Source organism: Lolium perenne, chromosome 1, assembly GCF_019359855.2.
Source record: "Lolium perenne isolate Kyuss_39 chromosome 1, Kyuss_2.0, whole genome shotgun sequence".
Classification (NCBI taxonomy): Eukaryota; Viridiplantae; Streptophyta; class Magnoliopsida; order Poales; family Poaceae; genus Lolium; species Lolium perenne.
In genome coordinates, this window is record NC_067244.2 from 154,461,700 (window position 1) to 154,476,580 (window position 14,881).

Sequence of the window (14,881 nt, forward strand, 5' to 3'; positions counted from 1 at the left end):
TACAGACTGTCTGTAACTTTACAGCTTCCTTCTCTCTCCCCATTCTCTTCCCTCCACATCACCAAAATCAGCTCTAACCACCTCTTACAGACAGATGAGTCATCACCATTGTACATGCTCTAATTCCACACTCAGCACCTACGTGGCATGTGGATCCATCCTATTTTTCTATTCCTCCGTTGGATTTGACATCGGCGCATATATGTGCGTCCACTCCATATTTTTTGGCACTTGGCAACGTCTCCAATCTCTCTCTCTCCACAGCGTTGCTTATCGAGACGCCAAAAGCCAAATACGCATTTGGCAATGCTATTTGGCGACACACTCTGGCTGCTGATACTCGGTTTCCTCCTCTACCAGCCTGACTGTGCGCCGCCGCGAAACCCTAGGCCACCGTGAGAGCGCGTGAGCTCCATTACCGAGCCTTACACATGATGGGTTGCGGCACTGCCTCCCACGGCGCTCTGCTCGCCGCGGCGCCGTTCGCTGGCCCGCGGCCCCGGGTGCTAGCCCTGTCGCCGCCGCCGTCGACGCCGGCTATTCAGGTCTGTTCAGCTCTCACTGGCTTCTTTATTCACGGGTTGATATCCGTAGATTCGTACAGAGCGAGACTAATTAGCATGGGCGATTAGGTTGAAAAGTTGCGATTTTTTTTAGGGGATCTGATGATTTTTTTTTTTGAGTTGGAGATCGGAAAGTAAGGACGCTTTGTTGTTTCTCATGTAGACGTGTCTTGAATAATCTCATGTGTGGCACTTTATCGTTGATGCAGATTCACAGTCGACTTTATTCGATTTCACAGCTTCCCCTACCAAAGGCTCGAGGCAAAGGAAGATGCGAGGCTTCTCTAGCAAGTAACTACATGTATGTGATTTCAGTCTGAACTGCATTGCATGCCTTGGTAGACTGTACAACGCACTGGGCATGGCGATTCGCCCGTGATAGATTGTTCGTGGTGACGTGTTTAGTTGTGTCAAAATAGTTCTGATAGCAATCTTACGGCTTACCAGGGATACATCAGAGTTTGCTGATTTGGATTGGGAGAGCCTTGGTTTTGGGCTAGTGGAAACCGACTATATGTATATCGCAAAATGTGGGCCGGATGGGAACTTCGACAAGGGTGACATGGTGCCGTTTGGGCCCATAGCGATGAACCCATCTTCCGGAGTCCTAAATTATGGACAGGTTTGTGTTTGAGGTAGAAACCCCTTGGTCCATGTCTCTGGTAGATTGGAGTATCGTTTAGAAGGCCCAAATCTCGTTGTTCTGGTTCTGGTTTGTAGGGATTGTTTGAAGGCCTAAAGGCGTATAGGAAAAGTGATGGCTCCATCCTGTTGTTTCGCCCATTGGAAAATGCGACGAGGATGCAAACTGGTGCTGAGAGGATGTGCATGCCTGCACCTCCGGTCGAGCAATTTGTGGATGCAGTAAAACAAACCGTTTTAGCAAACAAGAGATGGGTGAGCTGTCTATCTGAAATGTTGGGTCACTTCCGCAGTGGCTATGTCACTGTTTATGTGCATAATATAATCATTTATCAAGCATCTTATGGATGCAGGTGCCTCCTACTGGTAAAGGTTCTTTGTATATCAGGCCACTACTTGTGGGAAGTGGTGCTGTTCTTGGTCTGGCACCTGCTCCTGAGTATACATTCATTATTTTCGCCTCCCCTGTTGGGAACTACTTTAAGGTTTGTATCAAAAGGTTAAGCTTGATCATCCACTACTTTCATGAGATTTTTTTGCCACAAGCCCACAATAAAAAATCATTGGACGGACTAGTATATATTGTTCTAAATTCCACCCTGCATGACATTATATTATGGACTGAAAATTATGTACCAACTATAGTAAGTACAATTAGTTGTGGTACTGTATTAGTTGATGCACTTTTCGATGAATGATTCTTTTTTTGTATGATGGTGTGCCCGCTTAATTTGTTTAGTTATATTTGCAGGAAGGATTAGCTCCAATAAATTTGATAGTTGAAGATAAGTTTCATCGGGCTACCCCTGGTGGAACTGGAGGTGTGAAGACCATCGGAAATTATGCCTCGGTAATTCTATTTTTTGTTAGCTTGAATCTACAACAACTTTGTCGTGCAACATTGTACCTATAGGACTATGATGCAAGTTTGCATTTATCTTTCTTACACCTTGATTTGATTTTTGGGCTTTCAATGTTAAAAGTTAAAAAATGCAAGACTGTTGTTATGATTTTCGGATTTTCTTATACCATAAGTGCAATTATTTTAATCTTGCTAATCTGAAATGAAAAAAACTTTAGAGATAGCATATACTTGAAATGGAGTGATGTCGTTGGAGTTATTTTTGAAAGTGGAATATTATAGCCTAGATAATTAAATGACGCGTCTTCATTCATGAAACATGATGTATTTTCTTTTATAGTTATGGCGCTTTAGCATTCACTAGCACATGTTAAATTCTTCTGCTGGGACTTCAAATTTACAACTTTTTTACTAGTGGTCATAGGGTGTGTGTCATCTGGCAAAATGCCCGTTGTCCAATTCTTGTAGCAATGGCACATCCACGTCAATTCGTGGGGAATATTATAGGCTTGTCAATGGCCTGCAATAGAGACCTCATGCCACCGTTGGCAACCCTCCCTGCCTACTCCTGCTGGGTAATGGCACAGCGGTCTGCTACCGGCAGCGTGAAGTAGTTGCTCGCTTCACTGGTGGTGCTTCAAACAAGAGACGTCGACCAGAGTAATCTCGATCTCGACGTGCTCATGTTAACATTTTTGTAGCCTGATGATAGCAGCCATTGGGAAAAAAGGTAATCTATAGTGTGGCAAGGCGGGCAACGTGGGAACGGCTTCGTCGGCTACAATCTGGATCGGCATCCTTCGCTGCCTTTACATCCTTGGCCAATTTGGATATGTAGTGCTGCAAAGGATATCAGAAGCATGTTTATGTGTGAAATTGTAGAAGCAAACAGTGAGTACTTAAGAAACACAAAAATATTATGTGGAAACATGGGAACCAGAAGCATCAAATATACTTGGTTGCAGCTTGTTGAAATCTTTCTAGAAGCATAAATATTTCAAAAGTGTAATATACAATGATCTGCCGCCAAAATTTCTAGATATGTACCAAACATCATTGTCATCATCTGTGCATAATTTTTTGGAAACATTTAAATTGAAGCAAAAGGCAAATCTGAGACAGCATAACAAGAAGTACATGTAAGCAGCAAAAATAAATCTAAACACGATCATTGCTATTTGCTAATATAGTTTTCACAGTACAACAAGCATCAATTTGCTTCCCAAATAATTAGCTAGTAGCAAGGTTATATTAAACCATAGAGATTACGAACACATGTGACTCAAATATGTGATGACATAAGTATATGAATCAGTTGGGGAATTTAAAGCATGGAAATATAAAGGCATCAATTTTTTTGTAGGCAGCAAATTTCAATCTATGTAGAAGCAGACAAATTTGAAATTTGTAATATAGCATTGGCTCCCTCCAATTGTACAACATATGTACCAACTTCATCATCATAACTTCCTACCTTTTGACACAGCAAGCATGAACATACAGTACATCTTCTACTAGAAAATTTGTAGTTATTGTTAACCCCTAAGGATCTAAAAGATAGCAGATACATTATATGACCAGAAATTGGATATATGATTCCGCTGGAAAAATTGATTCACTGTACCGATTGGTACAGGACTCCCAAGAACTTACTGTTGAGAAATTTCAGAAATAACACATGGAGATATAGGTCTTGCTATTACCCTCGCCGCCGGGTTGTGTAGCCGTTGAAGGGACATAGAAGGTGGCCGTGAGAAGTGGAAGCACCCTCTGGCCCTAAGCTTCAGTTGGATTGAGACATCTCGACCACCTTCGGCGTCGGCCGGCAGAACACCATGCGCGTCACCAGCGAACGAGATAAACCAGCCGCTGCTGCTGGTGCTTGACCTGGATTGGGCAGCGTGGTGGGAGATTTAAGGCGAATGGAGGAGAGCAGGGCTCCATGGGGAGTAGGGTTTGATTGGGGAGCACTGGGTCGCTCGGAGGCAGAGGGGTTGGACCTGCAAGAATTAACAGCCATTAATTTCGGGATTTCGGTTGGCAAAACAATACTTAGTTAACGAGTGTAAAAAGAAGACGGGGAGCCCTCTGATCGGAAGCTAGATCGACGTCGTTGGAGAGGTCCGACTAAATGACTCTCATCGGAACCCTATCTGTTATGGAGTAAAGCCTATTTGTTATGGTAATAATTGCTCATTTCATCCATAAGGGCACTTTATTCTGCTTGTTTTAATTGAGGTAATAACCTATACTATAAAGCTGTAAAGGGTAATATCCTGAAATTGTGGTCAATCTTTTCACTAGTTGATATCCATGATATAGAATATTTTCTGCTGTCCTCTTTGTAAGGTTGTGCTAACTAGCTTTAACTTGTATTCATGGTTTCTTCGTTAGCAACATGTCTTCTTTTTGTTGCATAGGTCTTGATGGCTCAGAAGATTGCAAAGGAGAAAGGCTATTCTGATGTTCTCTACTTGGATGCTGTTCACAAAAAGTATCTCGAAGAAGTATCTTCGTGCAATATTTTTGTTGTGAAGGTAAGACATCGCTGTCACTGTCAGTTATGCCTTCTGCCTGCTATTTCGAATTAAAAAATTGTCATAAGTTCAGGCATTGCTGTTTAGTTCTGAAAGCTACTACTATAGTGACCATAGATCATTCTAGCTAACCTAGTACCATCTTCAATTCGAACTTAACATGCTTTACTTCATATTTTTTTGACTATAGTGACCATAGATCATCCTAGTATAAGGGCATCATGACTGTTCCCCGGGATGTAGGACCATCTGGCTGATCTACACCTGTTAGGTTTTGCAAGATTGTCTATCACCCTGGTTTCTTATAAATGTTGCAGAACTGTACCATCTCCAGAATGATAAGACTGATTTTGATTAAGACCAGTTATTTCAGCACATTTCAGGGCTAACTCATGCATGCTGTTTGTAACTTTGATATTTTTTATTTCTTTTCTTCGTATTTGCACCAGGGCAATGTTATTTCAACTCCAGCAATAAAAGGAACAATATTGCCGGGAATCACAAGGAAAAGCATAATTGATGTTGCTCTGAGCAAAGGTTTCCAGGTATGGTTTGTAATTCAATGAATCGACAATCGAGATTGTCACCAATTAGTTTGTTCTGTGTAGATATTTGCCTGTAATTGGATAGTTTGATGCCTTTCAGTTTTTTCTTTGATAGCTACCAGTTAACAGTAGCATTGAGCAGTAAAGAGAGCATATTTAATGTGTTAATTGCTTTTGGATCCCAAGCTCTAGTGTTTGGAGATATTTAAAAAGTACATTTACATGTTAAAAAAATTCCAAAAAATCCCAGGAATATTAGGGGACTCACTATGAATATGCGAGTATTCATGAAAAAACCTTCCGTTTGTGAGATGCACAAAAGGAAAATGTGGTGATGTAGAATAGCAAACAGTAGCACTACTGTTTGCTACAACCTCCTTTCCATCACGGCGCCGACTTCATTAGGAGGTTTTTCGAAGAATAGGATTTTTTTTGCCATGGTTGACTTTTTTTTCTGGATTGGAGTTCTTTTGTTGTTGTTGATAATTCAGGCTAATATCTCACGGAAAGGTGGGAGGGATGCTGGGATCCCGTCCTGGGCAGCGGGATTCTCCCATCATGATGGACTGAAGGAAAAGTCAGAAATATTGGTTTGAATCCAATTCATGATTTCAGTTCATAAGGACTTCATTCAATCGAAGCTGGTGGGAATGTATGGGAACGGAATGAGGTCGCGTTTTCTTAGGAATTCACGTGGATTCAGAGAGGTATAGCTGTGTCGGTTGCCAACGGCCCAATGTAGAGGTTACCTCGGTCGGATGACGTTCTGCGGGTTACGTATTGTGAAAAAAAGTCGGTCCCTGGTTGTTCCGTTCCCCACCAAAACGATGATGGCACACAGAGCTAAAGGCAGTATCTTTTAGTCTACCCAACTCCCTTGCTGGGGCGAATCCACTTTGAATTTGATAAATGTATTGCTTGTGCAGTATGTGTTTGGGTTACTTGTGAATAAACTTTGAAAAATTTCCAATAATACAATCACCTAAGCTCAAGAGCCAAAAAATACACTTCTGTTAGATAGATCCACGTTATTTCTTCCGTTAGGTAGATCCACGTTATTTCATTGCTCCTTACGGTATGAATATTAACAGGGATATATATCTTTCGTTGTACCAAGAATATCTTTGTGCTTAGCTCTGAGCTGTAGCTACATGGTGATTGATGGATGAAAATATAGTTTGTTTTTCCTTGTGATGTCGATCTAATCAGAAGAAGCAAAATGCTCTTCAGAATTGCCAACTGGAAATATCTGAAACCATCACTGAATATCATTGCATCTGTTCTCAAATCTGTGTAATATTTTTTTGCATGTATTTATTTTTTGGAAGGTCGAGGAGCGCCTTGTGTCCGTGGATGAGCTGCTTGATGCTGATGAAGTGTTCTGCACAGGGACCGCTGTAGTAGTGTCTCCCGTGGGTAGTATTACATATCAAGGGAAAAGGTAAAGCTAAACTTCCGTTGTTCCTTAAGAGTTGAGCTTTTAGCTGCAATGTGTTAAATCGAAATCCGATTTGTTTATTGAACAAATTCCTACAAGTTTAAGTTCCATACGCTGGCAACCAAGAATAGAATACACTTAAGTTCCTAAAAATACCAGATCTCACGCCCACCGGCTTCTGCCTTGCAGGATAGAATATGCTGGCAACCAAGGAGTCGGTGCCGTGTCTCAGCAACTATACACGTCGCTGACAAGCCTCCAGATGGGCCAGGAGGAGGATTCAATGGGCTGGACCGTGCAACTGAATTAGTAAAAATCTGCCTGCCGCCCTTGTATGGATGATTTTCCTAGAGTCAGCCTAGATTAAACATGATCATGAACACCCAGGATTGAAAAAGCATGATCTCAGTTTTGTAGGCTCTGTCGAATTGGCGTCCTGGTGCACATCTGTAGATGATGGCACTAGTCGCTTAGCCAATCTGTGTATGCGCCTTTTTTGAGATTTAGTCTTGTGGATACCCATAGCCTATGTGCCGACTAGCGAGCGATGTAAAGCATCATCTGTCATATGGCGTACCTTGGTTTATGATGATGATGATGATGTAATAAGGGATTGGTGCTAGGAAAACTTCGAAGTGTATTTCTTGCTAGAAATGGTGGTAAACCAAACCGTGCAGGCACGTTCAAACCCTGAGCTGCATACATCATAACCACATCGTAGCCTGATGCCGCTCGTGTGCTCTGTTACTATCCCACTACTCAGTCCATTTTGAAATATCTTTTTGTCAGTGGCATGCTATTCGGTCTTCTCATAATTTTTTGTCGTGGTTCAGTTTAAATTTATAAACTACAATAACAAAGAAATTTCCAACTCGATGAGGCCTTTAGGGAGTACTAGGAAAAATACCTGTGCGTTGCACCGGGAGTGTTTAAAAATCACTTGCTTTGCGTCCCACGTTTTGCATCGAATTCGATCAACCAATGTTAACCTAGCCTCAATTCATTATTTCTTCATATCTATAGTTTTTATTATCTTTTTTGTTGATCTACTCTTTTATACTTCATTTTACACTTTTTATATTTAATCTACTATTTTAGAACTGATTTTAATTTAATATATTTGTTTATTAAATGACCATATGCATTATAAAATTTAGGTCTATCATAGGTAGCAACCATCCAATGTTTTTTGAGAAAATCACATTGAGAAGCATTAAAAAACATCATCATTGCTTAGTATTATCAATGGGCTAGTTGAATCAAGCGAGTCTATCATGCATATAATCTCTCCTAACGAAAGAACACATCAATGCTTAATGCATGTTGTTGCAGAGATGATCGATGCTAATTTGAAAACCTAGAACTAACTTCTTTTGCCGAAAACTGAATAGATGATATAATACATTAATTACTTCTCTATGATCATTTACACATATATATGCAGCAATGCACCTTTTTTGGATAAAGTGCAACAATGCACTTGCAAAAAAACAACCCCACAAATTTTTTGGAGTTGCCAAACAGTACACACTTTGGTCTATAAATTTAGAGATGTGCATTTAATAAAGTATACTATGATAAAATGACATCAACTTGGTCTTATGGTTCAGCTCAAATTATTTACACAACAGGAAAGGGATCTTCAGTAGATATAATAATGCAAAGAAAGGATACGTACATAGAAAGATAACTACTCTAGGCTAATATGGTAGAATGATTCATACAGCTTTTTTCAACATATGAGAAGATGAACTGCTTTAGTCAATCAACACGTATTTATGTGTAGCAGCAGGCCTTAGTCAATCAACACGTATTTATATGTAGCAGAAGGTCAAGGAACATAATTGATCATCTTCCCAAACTTCTCCATGTGCTTGTCCTATAGCTAGATGGCCACCGAAAGGCTTCAGAGAAGTAGGTAATATGCATTATCAGTAAAAGAAATTCACACACTTGTAGCATAGATACAGACCAGAGAAAAGGCATGACCAGCAGCAGTTTAGAACAGCCATCCCTATCGACTATTTCAGTGGTATGCTAGTTTCAGAAACTACCAAATTCTGCATGGCATCAACTTCTATTACCAATTTAGATTGTTCCTTTTGTAGATTTTCAGGTTTATATTCTGAGGAACAAATCTACTTAGAAATGCTATGATAGATAAAATGCTCCACTTCATGTCCTTAGAGAATTGGCTGAACTAATCAGGTGATGCATCCACAATTATTAACAAGACTATTTGATGTAGCTGATGATGCAGATGAGTTAGTATCTCTGAACCCACATCCCTAACCATTTTAGTTGACACGTTGATCATGCCAGGGAACCGTAAGCTGACTCTGATCAAATCATGGGAGGCTTTCTGCTAGTCTAAACTTTTCACACTAAACGCGCAAGCAATCCTTTGTGTCATTGTCTCTCTTGCCCCAAACTAAGATATATTCACCTGAAGTAGGCAAACCTCTTTACGATGGACGAGGGTGATCAACTCGCCCACTTGTTCATGCTAGGTATCGCAGCAGTATTTGTCGGTTTCCTGCCGTTGTTCCCCGCGGTTGTGTTCTGTCTGACTACTCCCCCGCGGTTATGTTCTGTCTGACTAATGTTGCAATGGCGATGAGCCGATGAAAGATATGCTTGCTGGCACATGGAGGTCGTCTGAAGTTAGATGACGTTGCTACCGGTCCGACGAGAGGTCTTGCTTGCGCTATAAGCTCGTGCGTCCAGGTTGTTGATGGCGGTAGAATCTTGAAGACGCACAACATGTACCATCTTCAATGTCGTCCATGGACAGGAGTATGTCGCCATCGATGTCGCTGGATTCCATCCTTTTTCACGGTGTCGATGAAAGGATTTTTCAACAGATATAAAGACCCATCGGTATCTAGATGTTTCTTTCACTTTTTTTCTGATAAAATGAGCAGCAATCTTCAAGATGCAAAATACAGTACACCTATGGCCTTTTTCTGTTTGTTCATCATGTCCACAGCCTATGAAAGCATAACTTCACTGTTGGTAGCTCATAATGTAACTACTAATCAAGATAAAATTCATCTTCTTAACTGGCTTGAGATGAGTACTCCAGCTATGAAGCAAGACCCCAGCTATATCAGCGGTAAATGACACACCCACAATATGAGTCAGTTCTGTTTTCCTATTGGAGTTGTAAAAATAAAAATAGACGGAAGATCTTGCGATTAGTCCAGCCCAGTGTACTTCCTCATGCAATGCCTGAAATAAAGTTGAATTGTATGAGTGAAAAAAACAATCTGGTTCCTAATGGTTCAGGAGCTTTAGGAAAAGAACACGAACAATGTTAGATTGGGTCAACAGCCCAGCCACCAGTCTTGTATTTCATGGATCGGCAGCCTCGCCAATTGCTGCTGCTTATTGATTTACTCAAACTGATTGCCGCCGGTACTCCTACCGTGCTGCAAAACCATCAAGTAGGGACGTGTTTGGTAGGTCGCCTTCCCTCGGAGTTGTGGCCCGCATGATGGTTAAAGCACCTTCGGTCCATACCATTAGGAACGCCACGTTTTTGTAGAGCCATTTATGGAGATACCGCGAGCTCCTGCGGTATGGATATGATAGTGCTTGTTGGTACTGATTGGGTGATTACTACAATTCATGCTAGCGATTTAGGTTATGTGCTACCTATTTCCATGCCTAACCTTATTGGAATTTGATGTCTTCGATTGTAGGTCTTGGCTTCTTCTCCCTCGAACATGATGATGGTGGTCCCGCCTTGTTATCCCTCGAGGCTTCTCCTTTTTCCCCAGCCTCTATGCTAAATCTTGTATCTGTGGCCGTAAGAAACCTTAAACCTTTCATGTTGTAGCTTAGATTGCGTATTTTATTGGTACAGATTGTTTGTAGGTGTATCATCCCTCAGTGAAGAACATTGACATGTCTTCGATGCAGTCTAACAATACTATCCCCGATCCAACCATGTACAATGGTTTCTGAAGCTTCTTTGTTAGAGTTCGTCCTGTATAGTACGGTTGAGCTCGTGAAGAGTGGGGTAAGCTGTAACAACACCTTGAGAGAAATGCATGTACATAAGATTGTCAATGCACTGGTATCACATTGACCACTCTTCAGCTGTACAACCACCTCAGGAAGTGGAGAATGAGGTGGAACTAGATATGCAAGATGAGAGAGCAAGGCAACCTCAGATGGTGTAATTCCAAGACATGCTTTCTGACCGATGGTGATGAGAAGATGAGGCAACACTCATGGTAAGATAGCATAACGTTTTTTTGTTATGCTTGTTCATAATCTACATGTTGATATGTACTAATACATTGTCTTCTCAATCTTAGGCCTGCCCGAAGCATGCTGACTTGGTGAACAAGCCCATAGTGAACTATGCTCAGATGAAGACGATCTTCGTTCCCAAGTATTAACCGGGGTCAACTAACATCATTGATGGACCTAGCTAGGCGCGTCGCTCCGACGAGTGACCGGGGGCTCCTACAAGCCACAGATGCCTCTCCCCCAAACATTGCCTCCGCTTCCCCGCATCTGCCAGCGAAGCGTTACCGTACGAAGGCTGGGCAACATCTTCTCCCACGCGACGCGGCAGCGGCGCGGACTGATGCGTCTGCAAGGGAGTGCGGCTCTGCGCACGGGGAGCAGCGGCTGGAGCGCGTGGTGGCTATGCGGGGGCATCTCAGCCGTTCCATGGCTTTTCCAAAGCACTAGGATGAGTCACCAATGATTGTCGAGGCGGTCCGACGCCTGACACAAGCAGGCTCGATCTGGGCCGTTTTGGCCCTCACGCCGATGTGCAGCATGGCGATTGTCTCGCACGTGGTGTAGCTCCTTGCGTCGTGGCGCTGCCTAGGCGTGGAGATGGGGGTCTTGGCCAGCCCTGGACCCCACGCTCTCTACCATGGTGCAGCCCTCCGGCATGGCTTTCGGCGGATGGGATGGTCGGTTGCGTGGGGCCCCGGCCTAAATAAAGAAGGCAGTCCTAGGATCCCTCTCACGGCATGATGTAGATCTATTTGACGCCTATCTTCATTGATTTAGCTCGAGTGTCAAGTTCCGGAAGGCTCCACAAGAGAACTCCAAATGGACGACATGCATGGTGTTTGCCGGATCGGATGGATTTCTATCGCGCACAACCGTGTTTTTTTTCCAGACCGTTTGGTTTTAGAGGAGTGATGCGAAGCTCTGCGGATTGTTGCCATCGTGGGACATGTCTTAGTTTCATGGTGAAGTCAGTCGTGGAGAATAGCATGGAAGCCGAGATTTGAGGATAGTAATGATGAGTCAAGTTCTGGTGGCGACGAGGTTTTGGCTTGGTGATTCCTGACTTGGAGCAGCGACATTGGCAAGTGGGGTCGACAACACATGAGAAATTCAGAATCTAAACTTGTAGGATGAAAACCCAAGGTCTAGGTTTAATTGGTTGTGCGTGACAACAACCTTGTTGAAGGAGTTGTTTTGTTAGCATGGATTTTTTCTTGGGTGAAAACCTATGATCGATGATCAGGGCTATGAAGGTGTTTGTGCACTGTTTCCTTCTTGAAGGTGTCACTTTTGGAGAAGATGGGTTTCTGGTGCTGTTTTGGTGCTGTTTGGTCTGCTGCTACAAGGGTTTGATCACTTTAGCGAGACTTTTCTTTTCTATAATTTTTCTTAGTATTTTTGACTGTGTGCATCTTAGTATTTTTAGTATCTTCCCGATATTAACATATTTTCTTTATCGAAAAAGTATATTAAGGGGGGCCAACTCTTCGATCCATGCTCAGTGATTAAGATGACACATCTAAAGGTGGTGACTATGCTAAGATGAGGACAAGTGAGAGGAGGGCCTTAATTAGGACGTGGCGACACAAATATTTTGATTAGTGTTGCTTCTTTGCTGCTCATCGTCTCTCGGTGGTTGTCATCATCTGGTGATAAGATCATATATATTTTGGGAGGTGATCTAATATCTCTTAGTTAGGACTTTGTTCCTGGTATGTAATATCGTGAGAGGTATATACTAATCCCTCCGATGATAAACTTGTGATGCACCATGAGCTATAATTGATTTACTCGTGGTGCATCCACAACCAGGGCCACTGTTAGTTAGGGTGGTGCTGCCTAGATATACCACCTCTTTTGAAACTGTTAGTATTCAGAGGCAACCTCACCACTTTAATGCAATAGGTTATCATAGCAGCCTTATGTGTACAAGTGGTTTGCATCAATCAAAGCCAAAATAAGTTGTTTGCGGTACTAAGGCTGGTCATAGTGGGGAGTAACTTAGAGTAGAACATATGCCATGTTACTAGTCTAAGTTACTACCTTTATAGTGGATAGTAACTTATACGTGGTGTCATGCATTGTGTCATTAGTATGTTATAGACTCATCTTGCATTGAGGTGTGTGATGTTATGGTAACATAGCTAGTTACCACCTCACTCTCTTTCTTCATTTATTGGCATACCACATCACCAAAACATCTAGAGATGTGTGATGTTACTAGCTATGTTACTCCCACTATGAGTAGTCTAAGGGCATCTCCAGCGGCGCGACGCAAACGGACGCTGAGCGACCGATTTCGTCCACCGTGACCGGAAATGCGTCTGGGCCTGTTCCAGCGGGGCGACGCAAAGTGACCGGGCCGTCCGCGGAGACGCAAACCTGGCCCAAATATGCGCCAGGTTTGCGTCTCCGCGGACGCTCGGCGGTCACTCCGAGCGTCCGCTCGCGTCCCCACGGGCCCTCATGGCAGCGACCTAGGTTCGATCGGCCTCGAATTCACAACCGTCGGCGACCAACCGCCGCAATGGAGCGCCAAACCGCCGCGGAAGAGCAACCGCCGGCCTCTTCGTTTTACGCGCCGCCGTTAATCCGCGCACATTATAACCCCCGCGTCTACGGTAATTCAAGTTCAACCGCCTCCTTCTTCATCCTCTTTTCTTCTTCAACACCGGCACGTCATGAGCGACTACACGCTGCCGTCCGACTCGGAGAGCGAGGGCAAGTCGCCCGGATTCCTGCATTGGTGGGAATCGCCGGCGACGCCAAGCGATCCGGGCTCCACGCCCAACTACCCTTGTAGGATAACGTTGCATAGAAAACAAAAATTTTCCTACCGCGAACACGCAATCCAAGCCAAGATGCAATCTAGAAGACGGTAGCAACGAGGGGGTATCGAGTCTCACCCTTGAAGAGATTCCAAAGCCTACAAGAGGAGGCTCTTGTTGCTGCGGTAGACGTTCACTTGCCGCTTGCAAAAGCGCGTAGAAGATCTTGATCACGATTGGTTCCGGCGCCACGAACGGGCAGCACCTCCGTACTCGGTCACACGTTCGGTTGTTGATGAAGACGACGTCCACCTCCCGTTCCAGCGGGCAGCGGAAGTAGTAGCTCCTCTTGAATCCGACAGCACGACGGCGTGGTGTCGGTGGCGGTGGAGAACTCCGGCGGAGCTTCGCTAAAGCTACGCGGGAGATATGGAGGAGAGGGGGGCGGCTAGGGTTTGGGAGGGGGTGGCCGGCCTCAAGGGGGTGCGGCCAACTTGTGGCTTTGGTGTGGCCGGCCCCCTCCCCTATGCCCCTCATTATATAGGTGGAACCCCAAGTGTTGGTATCCAAGTCTTCGAATAAGACCCGAACCAAAAAAACTTCCATATGGAGGGGAAACCTAGCCAAGCTAGGACTCCCACTAGAGGTGGGAGTTCCACCTCCCATATGGGTGGGTGGCCGGCCCCCTAAGGGGGAGTCCACTTGGGACTCCTCCCCCACTAGGGTTGGCCGGCCATGGAGGTGGAGTCCCATGTGGACTCCACCTTCCTTGGTGGTTTCTTCCGAACTTTTCTAGAACCTTCTAGAACCTTCCATAGAACCTTCCGCGACATTTTAATTCACATAAAATGACATCCTATATATGAATCTTATTCTCCGGACCATTCCGGAACTCCTCGTGATGTCCGGGATCTCATCCGGGACTCCGAACAAATATTCGAACTCCATTCCATATTCAAGTACTACCATTTCAACATCCAACTTTAAGTGTGTCACCCTACGGTTCGTGAACTATGTGGACATGGTTGAGTACTCACTCTGACCAATAACCAATAGCGGGATCTGGAGATCCATAATGGCTCCCACATATTCAACGATGACTTTAGTGATCGAATGAACCATTCACATACAATACCAATTCCCTTTGTCACGCGATATTTTACTTGTCCGAGGTTTGATCTTCGGTATCACTCTATACCTTGTTCAACCTCGTCTCCTGACAAGTACTCTTTACTCGTACCGTGGTATGTGGTCTCTTATGAACTC

At 43.7% G+C, this 14,881-nt stretch overlaps 1 protein-coding gene across 2 annotated transcripts; it reads left to right on the plus strand.

Moving 5' to 3' along the window:
• Window positions 1-256: 256 nt before the first annotated feature.
• On the plus strand, window positions 257-7,215 carry LOC127308473 (branched-chain amino acid aminotransferase 2, chloroplastic). Of its 2 annotated transcripts, none has more exons than XM_051339310.2 (10): window positions 257-545; window positions 803-864; window positions 1,011-1,185; window positions 1,284-1,460; window positions 1,559-1,690; window positions 1,957-2,055; window positions 4,488-4,604; window positions 5,054-5,149; window positions 6,478-6,590; window positions 6,777-7,215. In XM_051339310.2, the coding sequence occupies exons 1-10, from the start codon at window positions 432-434 to the stop codon at window positions 6,895-6,897; spliced, it is 1,206 nt and encodes a 401-aa protein (XP_051195270.1). In that variant the 5' UTR covers window positions 257-431; the 3' UTR covers window positions 6,898-7,215. The 2 variants fall into 2 exon arrangements, with proteins under 2 accessions (XP_051195270.1, XP_051195264.1); XM_051339304.2 differs by having other exon boundaries at window positions 258-545; window positions 773-864.
• The last annotated feature ends 7,666 nt before the right edge of the window (window positions 7,216-14,881 follow it).